The sequence below is a fragment of the Cryptotermes secundus genome, unplaced genomic scaffold, assembly GCF_002891405.2.
Source record: "Cryptotermes secundus unplaced genomic scaffold, Csec_1.0 scaffold899, whole genome shotgun sequence".
Classification (NCBI taxonomy): Eukaryota; Metazoa; Arthropoda; class Insecta; order Blattodea; family Kalotermitidae; genus Cryptotermes; species Cryptotermes secundus.
The window spans coordinates 836811-858942 of NW_019731283.1; the positions used below are offsets into that span (position 1 = coordinate 836811).

The 22132-nt window shown below is 37.2% G+C and overlaps 1 protein-coding gene across 1 annotated transcript in view; it reads left to right on the top strand.

Annotated features, from left to right (window-relative positions):
• The first annotated feature begins 11 nt into the window (after window positions 1-11).
• The window catches only part of LOC111866925 (phosphoinositide 3-kinase regulatory subunit 4), a 36554-nt gene continuing 14433 nt past the window's right edge, over window positions 12-22132 (top strand). The window contains exons 1-18 of the mRNA XM_023856302.2: window positions 12-208; window positions 1027-1207; window positions 1424-1573; window positions 3239-3411; window positions 5356-5590; window positions 6269-6441; window positions 7090-7269; window positions 7963-8068; window positions 9658-9805; window positions 10519-10522; window positions 11589-11860; window positions 12831-12979; window positions 13830-13982; window positions 16207-16326; window positions 18626-18802; window positions 20025-20168; window positions 20706-20803; window positions 21506-21640. Coding sequence (XP_023712070.1) covers window positions 117-208; window positions 1027-1207; window positions 1424-1573; window positions 3239-3411; window positions 5356-5590; window positions 6269-6441; window positions 7090-7269; window positions 7963-8068; window positions 9658-9805; window positions 10519-10522; window positions 11589-11860; window positions 12831-12979; window positions 13830-13982; window positions 16207-16326; window positions 18626-18802; window positions 20025-20168; window positions 20706-20803; window positions 21506-21640 — 2690 coding nt within the window. The 5' untranslated portion in view covers window positions 12-116. The remainder of the gene's footprint in view (window positions 209-1026; window positions 1208-1423; window positions 1574-3238; window positions 3412-5355; window positions 5591-6268; window positions 6442-7089; window positions 7270-7962; window positions 8069-9657; window positions 9806-10518; window positions 10523-11588; window positions 11861-12830; window positions 12980-13829; window positions 13983-16206; window positions 16327-18625; window positions 18803-20024; window positions 20169-20705; window positions 20804-21505; window positions 21641-22132) is intronic.

Genomic DNA, 22132 nt, shown 5'->3' on the forward strand with positions numbered 1-22132 from the left:
TGTGGAATCCGACAGTCGTGAAATGGTCGAGTTAAGTGGATGTTATCCATATAATTGTAAGGTGTTGTCAGTAAAGAGCGTAATTTTGTGTGACAAGAAGATGAAGATTTAGTACAATGGGGAATCAGTTGGTTGGTATAGCTCCTTCTCAGATTTTTCCCGTGGAACATTACTTGACAGATCATGCGGATTTACAATTTGACGTAAAGTAAGTAAGAGCTGCTATTTACAATATGAGCGTATATTGCACTATGCAGTTCGAGAATGTCGGAAATATGACAATTATTTGAGGTAATGTGTCATTTACAAATGTTTTAAAACTTAATGATCTGAATACAGCAGTAACAAATAGTAGTGATATTCGAAATTAAATTAGGATTGAAAATGCTTATTGTTTAGTTCAATAATTTATAGATCCTGTCTCCCTTGGGAAACAATAGGGATAAAGCATCTAAAGCAATAATTTTGCCAGCTGTCTGTATGGAGAAAATTTTGATGATGAAATCTCCAGAAAATTGACCAATTGAAGAACTGTGAAGGATTTGTTGTTGTTTATGTTTCTCTACATAAATGATCTATCTAAAACCATCAACAATAAATCTAAACCAATTCTATATGCAGATGACACTAGTATAATATTTAAGAANATTGGTTGCACATATAGCATTCATGGGTTGGATGACAAATGCATAAAATATTTTGGTTGGAGAACCTGAGGGAATGAGACCACTTTGAAGACCTAGGTATAGGTGGGATAATAGCTTTAACATCATTCTTAAATATGTGAGACTTGTGGCTCTCATGGCTGTGAGTATCAAGGTTGCAATTTTCTGGGATATGACACCATGTAGTTTGGTAGATAGTTACCAACATTCTTGAGGAATATGCTGTCTCAAACTTCTTTATTGAATGTTCAGGGTTGCAGATGGAGGCAGCAGGTTCTTCATGGCAATGTAATGATTTTTCACATGTCTAATTATCTCTTGTGATGTGCAGATCATGTTATTTTATTATGTTACATTTCAGTCTAGGCAGTACACGGTTCCTCAAAGTAGCAAGAGCTCGTACACAGGAGGGTCTGATCGTGGTGAAGGTATTTGCTATTCATGACCCAACCCTACCGCTAGCAGCACACAAAGAGAAAATTGAAGAAATCCGCAACAAGCTTGCACCAGCAGTCAATTGCCTACCCTTTCAAAGAACCCTGGTAAGTAAGTATCACATATATCCTCTCCTGCTGTCTGTAGTGTGATTTGCTACCGAGATTTTGGAGATGATGAGGGTGCTAGAATTGCCAGTGGGAACACCACATAATATGTGTAATAATGATTGTTAATAGTTGAGTGCTTAAATACTCAGTCAGTGATGTAATGATTTATGTTAAGTATTGCTAGAAACTTCTGTCCTCTTTGTTTCATTGCAGCTTACCGAGAAAGCAGGGTTTATTATGCGTGAATATGTCAAGTATAGTTTATATGATCGCATCAGTACACGTCCATTCTTAACTGACATCGAGAAGAGATGGATTGCATTTCAAGTCTTATATGCTCTGCATCAGTGCCACAAAGTGGGGGTAAGTGACATACTTTTCATATATCTGTACAATATCGTTCCAATTTTAGTATATGTACCGCTGAAGCAGTATGAGAGCCAGGATAGCGTAGTTGGTATAGCGACTTGCTACTGGCTGAACAACCAAGTGGTCAGAGTTTGAGTCCCGGTAGGGTCAAGAATTTTGTCTTCTCCACGTCATTCATACTGGGTCTGAGGTCCACCCAACCTCCTATCCAACGGGTACCAGGGGCTCTTTCCCCAGGGGTAAAGAGGCTGGGGCATGAAAATGACCACTCACCTCCAGCTAGTGCTGAGGTCAAGAAAATTTGGATCTATAGATTCCCTCCCCATATGCCTTCACAGCATAGTGCTTAATTAGTTGAGCACAGGGACATTACCTTTTATATCTGTACAGTATAGTCGTCAGTCATTTATGGCTGTTTTACTTGCATTTTGTTTTGACATTGTTGCACTGTTTATTGACATTATCTGTAACAGTGTCAGTGTTAACTGTTTTGTCCCATATTTGAATATATTTTTATATTTCTCATACTATCTCAGTCCAGTGATTGGTGGAATTTATTTTACTTTAATTTAATTTAACCCTTTACAGGAAAAATTTCCATCTGAATAAGACTTAAATATTCAGTTCCTTCCTCAGAGGAAGTACATTGTGTCCATATTAGTAAGACCAACGAATTAATGTTGTCAGGAGAAATGATCATTTATTCCAAGTGTCATACAGAACAAACAGATACACTCTGGGTGGGAGAATGCAGTTTTTAAATGTTGAAGTAGTTTGAATGTGTAGTAACTGTTGTGCCATTAAAGGGTTCATTTGCTTCATGTTGTGTTTTTGTTGGATCTAGTAAGCATAAAAAACATTAATTTGTTCAGGATTTTGGCGGTAGGTGGGTTACATAATGTGGGTACTTGCAAAAGGAGCTGAAAAGCCCATGGTCACAATAGTGTAATGTTCTTCATGCAATTCTCCTACCTCTAGTATGTTGCCACTCATTCTCTGCGTTAGAATATGCTGTTTGTTAAGACATGTTTACTTTCCATTCCAAAACTTATTCCATTATTGATTTATTTATTATACATCATTTATGTAGTGTGCATAAATGAATTCACAATAGGGAGGTAGTAATGTGTCAATCTGCTGCATGTTTAATCTTCATACACATATTTTACTATTTGGAGTCTATGCTGAAAGTTGTAGAAAATAAAGTAAAATTTTTTTCTCTGATTGCAGATCACATTTCATCAGTTAGTTTTCTCAAAAATGGCTTATTTTAAAAATTACTGATGCATAACATAAACTACAGATCATATTAAGATCTGCAGTGTTTATATGAATCATGTTTTGGAATGGTGAAGTCCATATTTACACACAGCATAGTTTATGCTTTTGATTCCAAAGAATTAGGCTGAAAATAAGGGTGTGCTGTGTACACAGTTCAGTTGGTCTCATTTATATAATACCGGAAATATGTTTTATATGTATAGTTGCATGCATGTGTGTAGAATTGTGAATAATGTGTTTGGAAACTATTCACCAACTTGGAATACACCTTTCCACATTTGCATTTCAACCAGACAGATCACAGTGTAGTGAAATGCAATGCAGGTTGTTTCACAACAACCTGATTTCCAGAACTCTGGAAATACCCATTTGTTCCAGGTGTGTCATGGGGACATCAAGCTTGAGAACATCCTCATCACATCATGGAACTGGGTGCTTCTAGCAGACTTTGCATCTTTCAAGCCCACATATTTGCCTGAGGACAACCCAGGAGACTACTCATACTTTTTTGATGCGTCAAGAAGACGGACATGCTACATTGCTCCAGAGAGGTTTGTGTTAACTACTTCTTAATTCACTGTAGTGTTATATGTTTTCCTCAACTATTGTGTACAACTGACAGATATCAAGTGTGTTACAGTTATTGTATTGCTTCTCAATTTTGCTTGTAAGCAGAATGCATTGTTTCATAGTTGCATTCAGACTAATTTGTAGGTTGACCAAGACACAGTTTAGTAACATGATAATTTACACGTTTACGGTTCCATTGAAGGGACATATTTCCTGTGTCAAAACCATATTGTTAAGTTCTATATTCCTATAATTGCTGTCCCTCATACTTCTTCATGGTGTGGTGCTTATGTAGTTAAGAACAGGAAGAACTTTACATTTATTGACAAGTTGTGTTTGTGTCTNACAATATCCATTTGTTCCAGGTGTGTCATGGGGACATCAAGCTTGAGAACATCCTCATCACATCATGGAACTGGGTGCTTCTAGCAGACTTTGCATCTTTCAAGCCCACATATTTGCCTGAGGACAACCCAGGAGACTACTCATACTTTTTTGATGCGTCAAGAAGACGGACATGCTACATTGCTCCAGAGAGGTTTGTGTTAACTACTTCTTAATTCACTGTAGTGTTATATGTTTTCCTCAACTATTGTGTACAACTGACAGATATCAAGTATATTACAGTTATTGTATTGCTTCTCAATTTTGCTTGTAAGCAGAATGCATTATTTCATAGCTGCATTCAGACTAATTTGTAGGTTGACCAAGACACAGTTTAGTAACATGATAATTTACACGTTTACGGTTCCATTGAAGGGACATATTTCCTGTGTCAAAACCATATTGTTAAGTTCTATATTCCTATAATTGCTGTCCCTCATACTTCTTCATGGTGTGGTGCTTATGTAGTTAAGAACAGGAAGAACTTTACATTTATTGACAAGTTGTGTTTGTGTCTATTGAATTATGGTCCAGAGACTGTCCTAACTTTGGTCTATTATTTTCTTACCTCAGTTCCTCCAAGAAAATGCTCAGATGTAGTAGTTTAAAGTAGACCATGACCACTTCCAGTCACATACTTTTCAGTTCATAATTTAAAATCATTACACCATTTGAAGCTGCATAGTATATACAGTTTAAAAGAAGTATTGTTTGCCTGAAGAATAGTATTCATCAGGTAGGAAGGAGCACCGGACCTTATCACATTGCACATTTATGAAAGCTTATATTGTGGACTCTTTGAATGAAATGAAGGTGTATGCTGAGGGTTAACAGCTCAGTTATTTTCCCGTTATTGTTATCGTCATCATGCTTTTATGTATTAAACCTAATTGACCTGTTACAGATATTACAAGACAATATACCCATTTATTTTTAGTTTCCTCTAAGTATCTTCCTCTTGAATGCATATTTTATAATTTTTTGTTATATTCTTTAAGAGGTCATATTTCTTTTTCCCAGTTTGCATGAAATCTGTTAATGATGAAACTGGAACCTTTTTTTTATTACTTTCAAGATATTGTATGAATGGTATACCACTGGTTTTTAAAGACCTTTACATCTTCTTCAGTTCTGAAGTTGTATATCAAACAAAATCAAATCATAGTACTTTGTCATCATAACATAAATATTGAATTTTTGTATTTTTTGTATTTAGAATTATTTAAATGTTCTTTCTTAAATTTTACCACTTTTCTTTTAATTATAAATACAACTGCATGCTTGTGCTGGTATATGTTACAGTTTTGAAAGCTGAAACCCATTCTTTTACCATTATAACTTGTATAACTTCAGGTGTTCCTTTGAATATTGTTTGAATCTTGTTTGAGGAGAATGTCAATAGGTAGAACTGAAAATATTTCTAATATCTGAAAGATTTTATGCTAGCAACATTGAGACACTACAGTGAAAAACTTTTGTCAGCATGTCAGTCTAGACATGTCTAGAGAATTTTACTTGATCATGTGCATTTCCATCTGTAGATTTATACAGACGCTGAATCCAGATGGTTCCAGTCAAGTCTTACTGCCAGAAGAGAGTCTCCGCAAGGGAGACCTTACCCCAGCCATGGACATCTTCTCAGCTGGCTGTGCACTGACTGAGCTGTTCAATGAGGTGCATGATGCCCCATTTGACCTTTCAGAGCTTTTAGCATACTGTTCTAGTGAGGACAATGACTTTAAGCATCTCGACAATTTGGAAGATCCAGATATAAGGGTAAGTTTCACATCAGGTTCTTCTCTTCTTTGCATTATCTCCAGAAAATTGATTGCTCGTTTCAGTAAGTTATGACATTTTCAGTGTTAGCTTTTACTGAAGTACATAATACAATTGAACATGCATATATAGAGTCTGTAGCCAGTTTTTTTTTAGAAGAAAGAAGTGAATATCATATCCAAGTAATTTTGGGAGTTGAGCACAGTATAAAACATACAAATAAAACATTGTCTAGAACTGTACATAAATATATGAAGAGNTTTTCTTTTTCTTCTACCCTGAAGATGGGGGCGATACGTTCCTCCGAAACGTCGGTTAACAGCACATATACACGGTGCCAAATCCCAGAAGACTGCTTTCTTCATGTGTTGTGACTGTTTATAGAAAGTTTTGTTATTAGCAGTAAGACATGCATATGATGTAAGCATCATCTGAAATCAGAAATAAATATGTTTTGATTAGTTGTACACTTTGTATGTTAATTTTAGGTCACTCTGGTGATTATTATACACCCTGTTGTCTTCTAGGATGTGACACCATGTGATTTGGTTATAAACAATTTAGGGGAACCTGCTGCCTCCATTTTCAGAGTAGAAATATAATGTTGGCACATATCTACCAAACTGTATGGTATCACATGCCAGGAGAGCATATCATAGAGGATTTTGATGTTTGTAGGAACTCATTCGCAGCATGTCTGAACGGAATCCAGCTCGCAGACAGTCCGCTGAAGTTTATCTTGCCCAAGAACGTAATAGAGTTTTCCCTGAGTATTTCTACTCATTTCTACAGCCCTACATGCTCATCTTCTCTGCTGCTCCCATACTTTCTCCAGATGAGAAGATTTCCAGGTACTCATAGTTCTGCCATGAATTATCTTAAATCAAGTTAGTATAAAAAGGAAACATGTATTACTGAACTTAAACCTCTGTGTAAAAACAGTTCAGAAACAAACACATCATCGGAACTGGCTAGAAAGAGCAGTCTATAAAAATGACATTTTAACCAGTATGGGTATGATTATGGTGTGAAGTTACATTTATTGCTACATAGCAAGCATTACAAGGTTGTGTATGTGTCATGCACACAGAGATAAATCATTTCCAAACCAACTCTCAGATTTCCAGAAATCCAAACAAATTTGCATGCTTTATGGATGCAATTTTATGTATGAAGTATTGAAAATTAAGGGTATACATATGTACAGATCCCATATCCAGATTAATTAAATAATCCTGTATAATCATGTATAATTTGTCACACATCCAATGATCAGAGCATGGAAGTCACTATCTTGTAACACAGAACTGTATAATGGTGACAAGCCATTGTTTATTTACTTTCCCTTGAAGTTTGAAAGGAACACATTTTTTAAATATCTTCAGAGCCGGTGACCACAACCTGGTGTCATCGCGCACAACTAGAAATAAAATTAGGGGTATTGGTATTCATACAGTTGGGGCAGATAAACATCTGAGTGAGTCTTGGATGCTTTGTAGGCTGAGGAAGGATATGCAGAACATTATCAAGATACTCAGAACTGATATTGGTGAGGAGAAGGGGAGTGTCGAGAGTGGTGATGGAGACTGGAAGGAAAGGGAAGAAGACGGTGGTGACAGTGAGAATTCAGAAGCTGATGGACTGGTCATCATTACTGCTTTGGTTACATCCTGTATAAGGTGTGTATTTGCAGTGATCTATTTCCAGTTTATCTGGCATAAAACCTGCATCGAAGAAAAAAGATCCCTTTGTCAGATTTTTGTAAAAATATTCAAATTTTTCATTTTCTCTGATACTGGTATTGTAAATAAATTTCCTAATTGATTCCTAGAATTTGATTTATATTCAACGTTTTCCAACTACTGTAGTTATTTGAAAAAGAATCAGCCCAAAATGTTAAATTACCTTAAGCCGATGAAGACCGAGGAAAGTAAGAAAGATTTTTTTCCCCCCCCCCCCAGGAAACAGGTACAAACCCATATTTATTTTTTCATAATAATTCATTTTAACATGGCTACACAGTTTTGTTTCTTTTTAATTTATTTTCTTGCTTTCGATCAAATGATGCGTTTGGAGAACTGCTGCAGGAGGATTCAGTGATCCTTCTCATTTCCTTGAGATAATGTGTAACAGAGTTACGTATGAATGTGAAGAAGTGTGCATAATGTATTTCTCACCATTTGTTTCAATGAAAGCAATATAAAATTGACGCTTTTGCAAATTTTGTTCACATATTGCTGTGTTTCTGTTTGTATGATTTTATATGAATAGAAATATTGGAACACTGCTATTATCATATTCTTTTATTGAAATGTTATGTGGTGAAATATTTATGTAGTTGACATGCTGTCCACATTTTCGTCACATTTCAGAGGTTTACATCATTGCACATCCAAACTACACTGCCTGGATATGTTGCTTGAACTGGCAGTCCATACGTCCTCTGAGACAATCTTGGATCGCATACTTCCCTATGTTGTAAGTAGTCTGTGCTTCTAGAACGCTCTGAGTTCATAGTTTTATACAGCAATTGGAAGTAGAAAGTCAGACTGCCACTACAGTAAGAGTAATGGTTGAACTATTTGTGTAAGATGTGGCCTACACGGGGAAGCTTTTACCATTCTCTCCTTATTTTATAAGGAATGATGGGCTTGCAGAATCATCACGGCAATACATTTGATCACATGTGTATCTTCTAATAACTTTTAAACTAGTTGACAGACTTTCATTAAGTTTGTTATGAGCGCCATCCAACTAGAACTGCCTGGCTTTTGTATTTGTAATTCCTTTTGTATTTTTTTTTAATTGCTAGTGGGGTGGGACTAAGTCCATTGCACTGGGCCACTTCTGGCGTATTGTACCAGCCCCAGAGGATAGGTAAAGGTGATCGTGGAGCAATTGGTGGAATGAAGATTGGCAGGGGAAACCGAAGTACTCAGGGAAAACCTGCCCCAGCACCACTATGTCCACCACACATCCCACTTGACCATACCTGGGATCGAACCCAGGCCACCGCGGTGGGAAGCCAGCAACTAACCGCTTGAACTATGGTGCGGCCATTCCTTTTTGTAAATAATATTAATCTGGTGGACATAAAAATATGTGAGGTGGGAGTGACACTAGCATCACTTAACGTCGGATTCTGAACTTTTTGTTGGAATTGACCATTGAAAGATATGCAACTTTTTCTTTGATGAACATGCTGCCATATTCCAGAACATGCAGGTAGAATGCTTGGTTCACTGTTGACATATCAATTGTCATTGGTTCAGATACTTTTTCAGGTTAGCTGTTTAACCTGTTGATTGGTCAAATCTTTACCAAAAATGTCTTCACTTCCATCTGGAAATTGTATACCCCTCTTATTGTTCCTCCCTTAAACTTATAATTATCATGGAAATACTCTCCAGTTTTAGTAAGAATGGATTATAGAGCCTCTGTTCTAATAAAAATATAGGTAAAAATGTAAAATATGAAAGGTAAAGGTATCCCTGTAACAGACCGGGAAGGCCCATAGGGTTGTGAGACGTTGAGGCTCCCACAGTTTCTAGACAATCAGCTCACAGATGGCAGTGAGGTTGTCAACCTTACGCACCGGCTGTTCTTTACCCCCAAGAAGATTTCTGGTACTCATTTCTGTTGGAGGCTGAGTCGGCCCCAGGGCCATAATGCGGCTGGAAGGATTAGGTGAATTTAAAAAATCCACCACCTCATTGGGACTCAAACCTGTGACCTTCAGGCTTGTAGCATAGTGCTTCAGTCAGCTACACTACCATGTGCCCCTTCTAACAAAAATGTACCCTAATAAAGTACTTGCTGCTACCAAAAATGAACTGAATCTCAGCATCTGTATGATGCAGGAAATCTTATATATTTATGTTCTTTTTTCACTTTAAGCAGCTATCAGGTCCATGAGGAACAGTGTGGTGAAAATACAATGAACATCTTTAAATTAGAAACTGAAGCGAGTTTTTGTCCAAAATGTGTTGTTAAACCTATAAATCTTCAGAAAGGGATATTGAACATGTATTTTTAGTCTTGTTTAATTAAAGGCTTGTTCATTCCAGATTCACCTGGTTCGTGATCCATTCCCTCGTGTCCGTGTGAGAGCAATACATACAGTCACCAATTGCTTGGAACTTGTGAAGTCTGTTCCTTGCAGTGATGCCAACATTTTTCCTGAGTATGTGTTACCTGGTCTTGCAGCGGTGAGTGGTATTTGGTATGTCATGTTTTGGAAGATAAGTTTATGTGTTGCTGCCAGACAATAATGCTCCATATTATGTTATATGATTTAAACAAACCCAGTAAAACTTTATTATAATAAATACTTTCACATAACAAGAAAAATATTCTTTGTTCGATCATGCTAGAATGTGATATCTTTAGACAAACTTCAGTCACTATATATGGAGAATTCCCACAAAAAAAAATCCAGCAAGTGTGGAAAGACTGTTACTTAAAATATCATTCTTATGCGTTCACATTTATAAAAGTTTCTCAACAAAATGTGTGTAGTATTACATGTGTTTCTTGTGCTCTGCAGGTTTTGCATGAAACATTTTAGATTAAGTTAAGCAAATCAGATTAACAGTAACACATCTTAAGATTGGGGTCTACCAGTATGTAGAAAGGTACCAGCATTTTGGACTGACCAGGTTGGTATAGCAGTAACACTCTACGCTTGTATTCAGGAAGTGCTTGGTTCAAATCTCTGTCACAGCACTGAACATTATGGTTTGCTCAGTCTTGCCAAACAGATGACAGTGTAATATCTTAGGCCATGACCACTTTTTTTTAATTAGTTAATCACAAATCATTCTACCATATGATCTAGTATAGTTTGAGATGCTGACAGCATTGTCAAGAAAACCACAAAATCACCATCAGCATTTTGGAGGAACTTCCTGTTTCTGTCTTTAGGATAGAAGAGTAAGCCAAATTGGGAAAAATAGAGTGGATGTAAGGGAGGAGGACCGGTCCCTGAAGATGGAAACAGCAAGTTTCTTCAAAATGTTGATACCTCCCTACTAAGCAGCATGGTCTCACCCTCCCAGAAGAGTTTAATCTGAATATTTGCCACCTTAAGAACCTCAGTCTTAAAGAGTACATCTGTTTTCTGTACGGGGCATACTCAATACTGGTCTAATATGAGGAACTGGCTTCCTGAGTGAGGTTTTCCTCAGACTTCAAACAAATGCTGGGATAGTACCTTAAAACAGGTCACCAGCAGCTTCATTCTGCAGCTTGTGAATTCATTATTGATTACTGTCTACATATCTGACACTGTATAACCTTCGTGGTTGAGAAAGAATTGTTAAAGACATCAAATAACACATAGACAGTATGTTTTCCTAAGAAAAATATTCATGTTATCTCCATATCAATGTCCTAATTCCAGGGATTATGTTACGTATCTCATCCCACTTCTTCACCTAATCACCAAGTGAAGAATACAAACAGTGAAACCTCCCGTTACAAGTACAGTTATTCTCTCAACAGTTTGATTTCAAGTACTTTTATCTCTCATTTTTTTACCACAGTGTGAACCCAAGTTTCTGATTCATACAAAAGAATGGAAAGAATTAGAGTCTGTTTGTAACTAAGGATTAACAATTCTGAACTGCACTGTAGAAACTAATTAAAGTAAGATAATTGGTACAAATTATTAATAACTCTAACAAACATTTTCTATAAAATTACCAGCAGTTTATACCAGTATCTCATCACCCATTACACCATAGAACAGTGCTGTCCAACGTTCTTATGTACTCGGGCACAATTCACTGATGCCTATGGAGGTGCGGGTGCCACCACACACTACTACTACTAGTACTTAGTACTTCTACTATTACTACTACTACTACTACTACTACTACTTCTAATAATAATAATTTAAGTGCAAAACTTAACAGCTCAGAGGCCATTTGCAAAATGAGCGCGAATAAAGAAGAAAAATACACAAAATTATAATAATAATAATAATGATTTATTTAAGTGCAAAANTGGTTGTCCGGGCAGCATATGCGGAGAATATTGCCCGATTGGCCAAGACAGCAATGCGGTACCTAGACCAGTGCCATCCCAAGATGCAAGTCACGGATAATGGGGGAGGAGCCGCTCCAAGCTATGAGTCAGAATTGCAGACATTGCATGAGATGATACAGCATGCAGTTGCTATGCTCCTTACTGATCCCTGCAACCTGGTGAAACAGACACTCATGGAAAACGGAATTACAGAGCTATGTGTTTTCTTCGGCAAACAGAAAGGTATATCTGTCATGTTATGTATGACTAATGGCTAATGTGTGAGTTCTTCAGTATGAATGATCTTCATTCTGTCAAAATAACTATTAAAACAAAAACAAATAAAATGACATATCATTATGCATGTTTTCCAGTGATGTAAACAAATTTATTTCAAATGAAGAAAGCAGTCTTCTGGGATTTGGCACGGTGTATATGTGGTGTTAACCGACGTTTCGGAGGAACGTATTGCGATACGTTCCTCCGAAACGTCGGTTAACACCACATATACACGGTGCCAAATCCCAGAAGACTGCTTTCTTCATAGTCACCGCCGTGAAAGCCTCAAATCTTACTTATTTCAAATGGCTACTGTATTCTGGGAACTAATGCTGTGTAGTCCGTTGAAAGTCGACCGACGTTTTGGAGGAATATGTCGCCTCTATCTTCAGGGTCAGAGAATAAGTCGAGCAACATAGCAGCGTGAAAGCAGGTGATATGTTTTTCCAAAATATGGGTTGACTTACAACAGGCTACACAGCATTATATCCCAGAAGATAGAGCTCTTCGTGACCACCGCTGTGAGAACCTCAAATCCTATCAATTTATTTCAGTTTAGAACAGTTGATAATACTGTTCAGAAATTAAGAAAATACTGTGTACCAAGTAATTCTTTAAAATATAGACACACTCATATGTAAGGTTATTCCAAAATCTAGTAATACAACGTACTTCTTTCCATACCTATTTCACTTACTTTAAGCAAAATGTAAAATCAGTAAACTGAGGAAATGTAATCAAAGTGTTTGGTGTTGACACATGACTCTGCTTCGTCTGTTTTGTATCATTTTCTTCCCATGCTATGTCCAGTTTGTATGTTAAAGCAATTATTAATTGTCATGAAAATTGTCATAATGTTTTATGTTCACTACTTCAACCACACAGTAGCAATAAGAACTGTACAGTATATTGAATGTCATATGTTTGTTTGCAGCTAATGATGTGTTGTTGTCACATATGATCACATTCCTTAATGATAAGGAGGACAAACAGCTGAGAGCTTCATTCTTCAAGTGTATCATTGGAGTAACAGCATATGTAGGTTGGCATTCTTCACCAATACTAACACCTCTGCTGCAGCAGGTAATGGTACCTTGCACACGGTATCTGTACTCGTAAGTTCCAAGTCTTTGCTACATTTTAACAGACCTTATCATGCTTTCTCTTGTTGTAGACTACCATGAGTTTATTGATAATGTATATAACTGTCTTACTCTGCATGATATAATATTTCTATAAGGAAATTCTTAAAAAGCACTAGTTAACACTTTGGGGTCATTATATCTGGCGTCAATGTGGGGGAGGATCACATACCTTGATCCATCAAATTTAAAGTGCTTACAGTTTTATGTCATTCTACTTAGGCATAAGGGTAACTTTAAGTTATACTGCATAGATATTTATTTTGTATTTATGAAATTGATCATAAATGTACATGAAGGAAATTTATTTTGTCCATGATGAATTTAAGCACTATTCATTTATTCAGAAAACTAGACAGGAAATAATATTTCTTAAAATTGAAATTTTTGTTATTAATGAGAATCATTGTATGGGCTTGAGTATTTTATTTGTTCCTCATTTCATCTACACAGGTACTCTCCCTTGAGGATAAAGTGACTTAAGTTTTCATGTACAGAAGAAAGCTTTGTGGGTGAGAGAGAGTTCATCTGTGTGTGTGTGTACTTGTATGTGCACGCGCTCACACAGTTGTGTGCATGTACATGTGTTATTTATGTAATATGTCTCAAATAAAAGCCCTTCTGAGAGGACACTTTTCAGATATCCATCTTGTCATGCTAAATACTGACAAATTAAAAGTTTTATTTCACTAGTATGTATGCGGATGTACATGTTTATGTCCTTATGTGCCTGGTGTACTTGTCTTTGATTTGTGCTATTGAAATATTCAATACCAAGTTTTTGTTTTCAGGGCCTTACAGATCCGGAGGAGTTTGTGATTGTGAAAGTGATAGAAGTGATGACATCCCTCACTGAGTCTGGGCTCCTACAGAAGTCAAGTTTGTATGATTTTCTGAGTGATGTGGCGTGCTACCTAGTTCATCCAGACTTATGGATACGACAGGTACCTTTAGGAGCTTGAACCTGTGGTTTCCCTGTGTTTAATAATAACTGATTGTTCTTGGCTTTGCAGAAAGTGTTTTATTATTAGATGAAATTGTCTTCATTTCTGAGCTTCATAGTAAAAATGCAGTTTTAATAATGCCCAGTTCTGGGAGGAACTTACTCGTATGTTGTCTGCTCTCAGTTAAGTTCTTTTGTCTGAACAGTGGTTACAGATATTTTTTATGTTTATCTTAATGGTCTGTATTTATGTACAGAACTGTAAGGCTTATTTTGGACTTTATCCATCGTCTGGTATATATAAGACAAAAAATCACAATGTTTTGGAGACTAGATCTGTCTCCGTCCTCAGGTGGATGGGGCAGGATAGACCTACTCAGTTTGGTCCATTAGAAAGAGCTAGTCTCAATCACTGGTCCATGGAAACGCAGTCTATAATGAGGAATTATTTCACAGTTCTTTCAATAAACACAGTACTGTAATAATTTGAGCACTATGGAAAAAAATTTGGTCACCATTTTTTATGGGGATGCTAATATCATGGCAGTAACGCTTCTTTCATTGTCTGATTGGTGGAAGGGCAATTTCCTGGCTCACAGATTGTAGTGTACCAATAAATAAAACGTGGACCTGATTGAGGTTAGCTCTTCTAACAGACCCAACAGGGTAGGTGTCTCCCACCCTTTCACCTGAGGATGGGTAAAAGTTAAGTTGTCCCTGTGCTGAACTAATTAAACACTCTGCCATGAATACATATGAGGAAGTGGATATATAGATCCATGTATTCTTGACCTCGGCACTAGTTGGAGGTGAGTGGTCAGCTTCATGCCCCAGCTCCTTTACCTCCAGGGAAGTAGCCCCTGGTGCCAATTGGTTAGGAGGCTGGGTGGGCCCCAGAGCTGGTTTGGATAAGATAGAAAAGTGAAAATTCTTCACTGTAATGGGACTTGACCTCTGACCCATCGGTTGTCCCATCCATATCCAGTCACTATACCAACTGTCCTATCCACATGAGAATGGGTACAGATCCATTTTCCAGAACATTCCGTTCTTTAGAATACTGGGCAGTGGGCAAAGTTCAAAACCCCAGTAATCCCGAGCATTATACACCATTGGCAAAATCCATTAGAAACCACTCCATCGGCAGAGTTTCCTGAAAGTAAAAGACAAAAGTTGAGAGTCTTCTGCAGTGACACATCAGAAGCATCTGCTATAATAAAATGTTAGCAATTAAACACAGTATTGATTTTGATAGGACATTACAATTCCTTGAATGCTCAGATTTTCCTTTGTCTGAGTTCATCTTCCACCCTTTAATTGTAAAGAATTAGTGAAGCTATTTCTCTATGGAATTATTTAAGCCCTGTAAAAACTGAAAAATTTAATGTATGCTTGTTGCTAATTTTTATTTAACTAGTGCATTCATGCCAAAAATGACTTACATTGGAAATTTTACAGCAAAATTATGCACAATTTAAAATTACTGAGATCAGACCATTGGTACCATTGCAAGAAATAATTGGTTTTAACTGTTATATGATTTGCTTATTGGCATGTTGATTTCATACTTTCTCTATAAAAAAGATTAAATAACTTGATTCTGCAGAGTCCAGCATTCTGGAAACTTTCTTTTTCAAATTTGTGCACCATCTTTCTCTCTCCACATGGCAGATATAGTCTAAATTCATCCTCTGTTTCCATGATAATGTGTCTTACATGAAAGTGGTATTTGAATACATGACACACTTACCAATTCTCCATGAAGTCATATAAAATTCTGACTGTTGACTTCTTTTTTTATCCTTTACATACCCACAGAGTTACTTTGTTGAGTATGTATGTATATATATATTCCGGTCTATAAAACAGAGATTAAAGGCTGTGGGAATCCATTGCGCTGACCGTGCGACACACTCTATCTGCAAAAGTTGGCGCTAACTTCGCTGATAAGTGGCGGTCACTCAGTCGGTATAGTTCGCTTGGTGACTAAAGGCCATGGAGGAATATATATATATTTTCCAATATAAAAACACTGGATTCTTCCTGTTCCTTTACAGCACAGCATCATACAATCCATGCTTTGCCTGAACTTGCTTCCTAGTTTCAAACATAACCTCTACCAGCAACCCTTGTTATTATGCTTACTGTTGATAATGAGGCAGATTTCCAGGGGTAAGGGTGCATGTGTATCAGGACACAAGGACTAGTTATATGTTTGTACACAGGCTGTGGTTGGCTTCGTGAGCTCGATGGCACGTGTGTTGGACATAGTAGATGTGCAGTGCAAGGTGATGGTGGCAATACAGCCATACCTATGTCACCAGGTGATTCAGGCTGAAAGGGAAGTAAGTACAAGAATCAGGCTTAGTTCTTATATGCCTTGAAACAATGTTAAGTTTCTTTTTTTTCGAAACAGCATTTATCGAAATAAATATTTTTTATTATGTGGATTATCCTTTTGGCTTTTCAGAGTAAACGTTCTTAGAGTAAGAACACCTCTTATGGACTGATGTATTGATATAAGTAATATTAAACAGCTGTCAGTAGTTACATAATTTTTACTTAATTATTACCCACTACATGTGTTCATGTGTAGCATATCAAGTGGACACGCTTTATATACAAGGGTGGCCGTGCCATAGCTCAAGCGGTTAGTCACTGGCTTCCCACTGTGGCAGCCCGAGTTTGATCCCGGGTCTGGTCAAGTTGGATTTGTGGTGGACAAAGTGGTGCTGGAGCAGATTCTCTCCAAGTACTTTGGTTTCCCCTGCCAATTTTCATTCCACCAATTGTTCCACAATCACCCTCACCTATCATCTGGGCTGATAAAATAGGCCAGAAGTGGCCACAGTACAAGGGACTTAGTCCCACCCCACTAGCAATAAAAAAAATTATATACAAGGGCTATTTTGTTTACTGTTAACTGAAAAACGAAGATAAAAAAATTATTATATAAAAAAATACATACCTAAGCTACTTTTCAACACAGTCATGGCTGGAATTGAGATGCTTGTCTCATCGGGAAATAGTTTTTTGTATACCTGTGTCAAAGAAGTCTGCCACCTGTGAGCTCAGCCATGTTTTGACACTTCCTGTAATTCCTCATTGTTGAAGTGCTATGATTGCAACCAGCTTTTTGGGTAGATAAATGAGTGGTAGTCACTTAGGGTGAGATCAGGGCTGTAAAGAAGGTGATCAAACAACTCCCAGTTGAAATGCTCCAGCAGTACTTGAGTGCAAGCAGCTGTATGTGGACATACAGTGTGATGGAGGAGCACTACACTGAATGTCAGCATTCCACCCCTTTTGTTGTGAATGGCCCTGTGTGATTCTTTTAGTGTTTTGCAATACACTTCTGACATTATTGTGGTCCCTTATTGCATGAATTCCACCATCAGCACTCCTTTCCTGTCCCAGAAAATAGTTGCCATCAGCTTCCTGGTAAACAACATTTGTGTAAACTTTTTGGCTGTTTGCTGAATGTGTGTGCATACGCTGCTTTGACTGCTGTTTGGTTTCAACACTGACAAATGAAACGGAGATTTCATCAAGTGTTATGATGCGACTGAGAAATTCATCACCATGTTTGTGGTATTCACCTAAAAATTCAAAACTGAAGCCATTCTCTGTGTTTTGTGTGCGGCTCTGAGCATTTTCGGAACCCATCTTGCCTAAAACTTGTGATAGCCTAGCCTAACTGTGATATCGTAGAGAACAATGCGTGAAATTTGTGGAAATTCATGCAAAAATTCTAAAGCTGTGAAGTACCTTCATTCATATTTGTTTGGGGGGGGGGCAACACTTTGAATGAAATCATCGCTCACTACAGATTGCAGGACACATCATAACACTCTGTAGAGACAAGAATAAACACTAAATGACCAGTTATGTGATGGTTTACAAGGCAGTGAGTCATGTGATGCTGTCTCACATGTGTGAGCTCTCCCCCACTCCTACATACTTGCCTAAAATAAATAGAGTTACTTTCCTAAGAACCATTGTACATAGTTTGGTCATCAACAGTGACATTGCCATGACTTGCATCATTTAGTATCACATGCATTGTACAAAACAGTGTGGAATGATTGCATTCAGAAATGATACAGTAATGTTCTGTATTTGTATTACTAGATTTAGCAAGGTGATAATGAAGTGGAAAAACAAGCATTTTTATGTGGGGGTAGGGGGTGTAGAAGCATGTTTGCTAGTGTTCTCATGCTTGGTTTTGGCCTCAGGGTCAAAACATTCTGCTTCCCAGCAGATGTGGAACTTCAGACTTTTCACAAATTTTATGATACACATTAGTTGTTTGGCAGGATGTATACTGCCAAGTACCTGTTGAAAAAAGCCATGGAACAAGGATTTTATTGCCAGGTATGATAACAGTGGAAGTGATATGTAAATATTAGAAGTATATGAGTTGCTTTCATCTTAAACTTCTCTTACTTAACTTGATTTTTGTTTAATATTTCACATAATTTTTGTTCCTTCCAGTGCTATCATTTTTGAAGGCACACTGAATTTAAGTAATTTTGAGCAGTTTTAGAATATTGAGTTCATACTTAGAATGTAAGAACAGCCACCATTCAACCTTGCAGACATCAGAGAACAGCAACACTATGTATTTAAATTTGTTACTTTTAGGAAATACTTCTCAATGCTCTTGTACAACCAATACCTCGAGTGGTGTTTGACAGTATAATACGGTGCTCTGATGTTGAATCTCTTCTGGAAACACTGGAAGAACGTCAGCGGGCTCGTGGATTAGTGAATGCAGGGCATGTACCTCAGAATGTCGAGCCCCATCCAGCACTGAAAAATGTGAGTTAAGTTTGGAACCAGATGATAATTTATCTCTGAGTATGGTGGAACTTGGCTGCACCATAGCTCAAGCGGTTAGTCGCTGGCAGTTAGTGGCAGCCCGGGTTCAATCCCGGGTCTGGTCAAGTGGGATTTGTGGTGGACAAAGTGGCGCTGGGGCATGTTTTCTCCAAGTACTTTGGTTTCCCCTGCCAATCTTCATTCCACCAATTGCTCCACAATCGCCCTCGCCTATCATCTGGGGCTGGTACAATTGGCCAGAAGTGGTTACAGTACAAGGGACTTGGTCCCACCCCACTAGCAATGGTGGGACTTTATTAAGGTAAGGACCAAGAATAATGGAAGAAACCTGAATCACTCTTCTGTATCTTCTGTGCTTAGATATGAAATGTGTAAGTTTATGTAACTGTATTACAATATTGTTACAGTAGTTATATAAATTTAGAACCCAATTATGTCTCCTAAAACTTTTTCCATTTTAAATTTTCGTGAGTTTGCTTTTATTGCTGTTCATGGGAACCTTAAATGGTAGTTTCATTACAGTTCATACTTTCCACTTCACATGCTTATGGTAATTAAATAAAAATAATTCAGATATGCCAGATACATATAATGTGCACTGTGTATGGAAAAAATAAAAAAAGTATTGATGGTAAAATGTCAGAAAAGATTCCATTAGAAAGGCTGAGATAGAGATGGAAGGATAATATTAAAATTGATCCTGAGGATATGAATTTGATTGATCTGGCTTAGCACAGGTTCCGGTTCTAAACTTTTAGAAGTCTGAAATTTCATGGACATCTGTCACCATTGCCTTTTTACGAAACTCTATGTACCATGGAGTGATAATGAAATATGACCTTCTTGTAATCCTGTGGAATAATGAATTTGAAGACTGAAATGGAGAACATTTAATGCTTAAATATTTGCTATAAAATCTTAGTTTGCAGAATATTAAGTAGGTAGTTTAATTTGTTATGAATACAATACAGCTGATGTTTCTCTAAGGTTACAGCATCAAAATCCAGATAACTTACATGAAAAATTCACTCATAATGCAGAAAGAAGGTAATCATTAATGTGACATCTGTTAATTTTTCAGTGGGTGGGCTGTGAGAAGTGTCTGCAGCTTGCATATAATTGTCATATGCAGTTCCAGATTCTTACTAGGTACACAGTATGATGCAGTGAGGAATTAGAGCGTTGTTTCTCTGCGTTGCAGCTATTCCGTCGTTTGAGCTCTGAGGGCATGACAGATATAGTGGAGGACCAGTTGTTGTCCATGTCCCGGCATCTTAGGAAAATACAGCGTCATCGTATTGGTTCAGATACAAATAAGACTGCCAGTAGGATGTTGGATGGCAAGGTATACTGACTTAGGCATGTTACAGTTTCCTGTTCTTTTATAATTTCCTTCAATTTTGTTCCATTAAAAATACAGTCTTACTAATTTCATAATTTTATCAAAAAATGTCTTAAGTGCTTTTGAGATCTTTGTTTCAAATGTGATGTTTACCCAGCTGTTATAATTGAAGGTAGTTCATTAATATTTATCATTCTTTCAAAACATATGCACAGCAGAAAAAATCTTCAAATTTTCCTGTTAATTCCTCCTTTAAATGCAATTATAGTGAGTCACAGTGCAAGAGATTCTGCAGAAGTACACTTGTAATGGGTGGCATTACTCGTCAGTAATTAGCTTCTAGGCACATTAAAGCATAGTGAATGCATGTGTGTGTGTGTGTGCATGCACATGCGTGCATATACCTAGGGTCATTACATGAAATACTGCCTGTCCCTAGGATAGCCCTATGCAAGATGGATCTCTCAATAGATAGAAATAAAGAGAGAACATTAACTTAAATCTTTTATTGTGAGTAATTAACATTTATATGTGTTTCAGATTGACTTGCTTAGTTTGAAAGTTCCAGTACCTTGCCATTCCATCCTTCTGCAGCCCCTCACTAAGCCAGACAACATGGCTGCTTTAATTCAAGCCAGGTAAAAGTTCTGCAACATTGTGCCTTATTTGTCCCTTTCCACCCTTTACTTTTTCCCACACTTCTCCTTCTTTATTAACTTTAGTCTTAGTAAACATGTGTTGCTTCTTCTTTATCTCCCTTTACCCTGTCCTCCAAACATCTTATTCTTACTGTTTCTCCCATTTCATCACGTTTTATTGTTTCTTGTTTTCTCCGTACAGTTAGGAGGAATTCAATTCTTTTGGTCTATATGTAAGAAAGATTACATACCTGCATTTCTGATACATGAATTGAAATGGTAAAGCAGTTCATATGTGGGTCCACCCCTTACCTGACAAATGCTCCATTGTTCCTGATTCTGGTTTTTCATTCCCATTCCTCTTTTCTTTATCTGAAAGAAAACTTTTGTTTTAAACCTGGGCCATTATATTGTACATCCATTCAAGATTTCTGTGGTTTACAATGGATGTGAACACTAAGTTGATGAAAATCTTAAGTGATGGAGATGAAATTCTGTGATAAATGACCCCAAGGCACAGACATTTAGTTTCCAAATGTTGTGAAACGTGATAACATTTTTAGTATATTGAGCATTTTCATTTCTGTTTTGTCGTATGGACATTTAATTTTTAATAAAGAGAAATAACAGATAGCATACATCCAGCTTTAGACCTCAGGTTTTGATAGACATGAAGTTAGGAACTTCCATATAATGTTGCAGGAAGTGTCAGAGGACAAAACGTTCAGTAACGAGTAGCGAGTCTCACCTTACTACAATGAACGAAGAATGGCAGCACATGTTTGGTGGGACTCCGGAATCACATAGTCAGCATCGACTCTCTGACGCTGGCAGTGCGTAAGTTGTGATGCTGGCCTTCTCCTTGCTGCTATAAAATATTTTGGAAATACCCTGTGGATTTGGTAGATTGGTAATAGATTTATTCAGACATAAATATTCTGTTCTTTACTACAAATAAGATATAATTTCTTTTTAATATTGCACACAGCAGCTGTTCTACCACCTTACCCCCCTTCCCATTCTCCACAGTACACTAGCAGTTTGCAGTATCTTACTGTAAAGAAATAAATATCAAACAATACATAAACCAAGAAATCATAGAGGGTAGCTACATGTGCCATCCAGCAACAAAGGAAAGAAGTACATGCTCAGAGAGAATTATTTTCTTTTCGCACGAAGTTACTGTCCAAGCTTGTTTGGATATGGTACTTTGGACAGAGGACCAATAATCAACCAAAGTCAGATATGGAAGCAAAAGTGTTTGGTTAATACATATAATCAGTAGTATACTCTTTTCAATTACCAGCACATCACAGTGCAGCATAACAT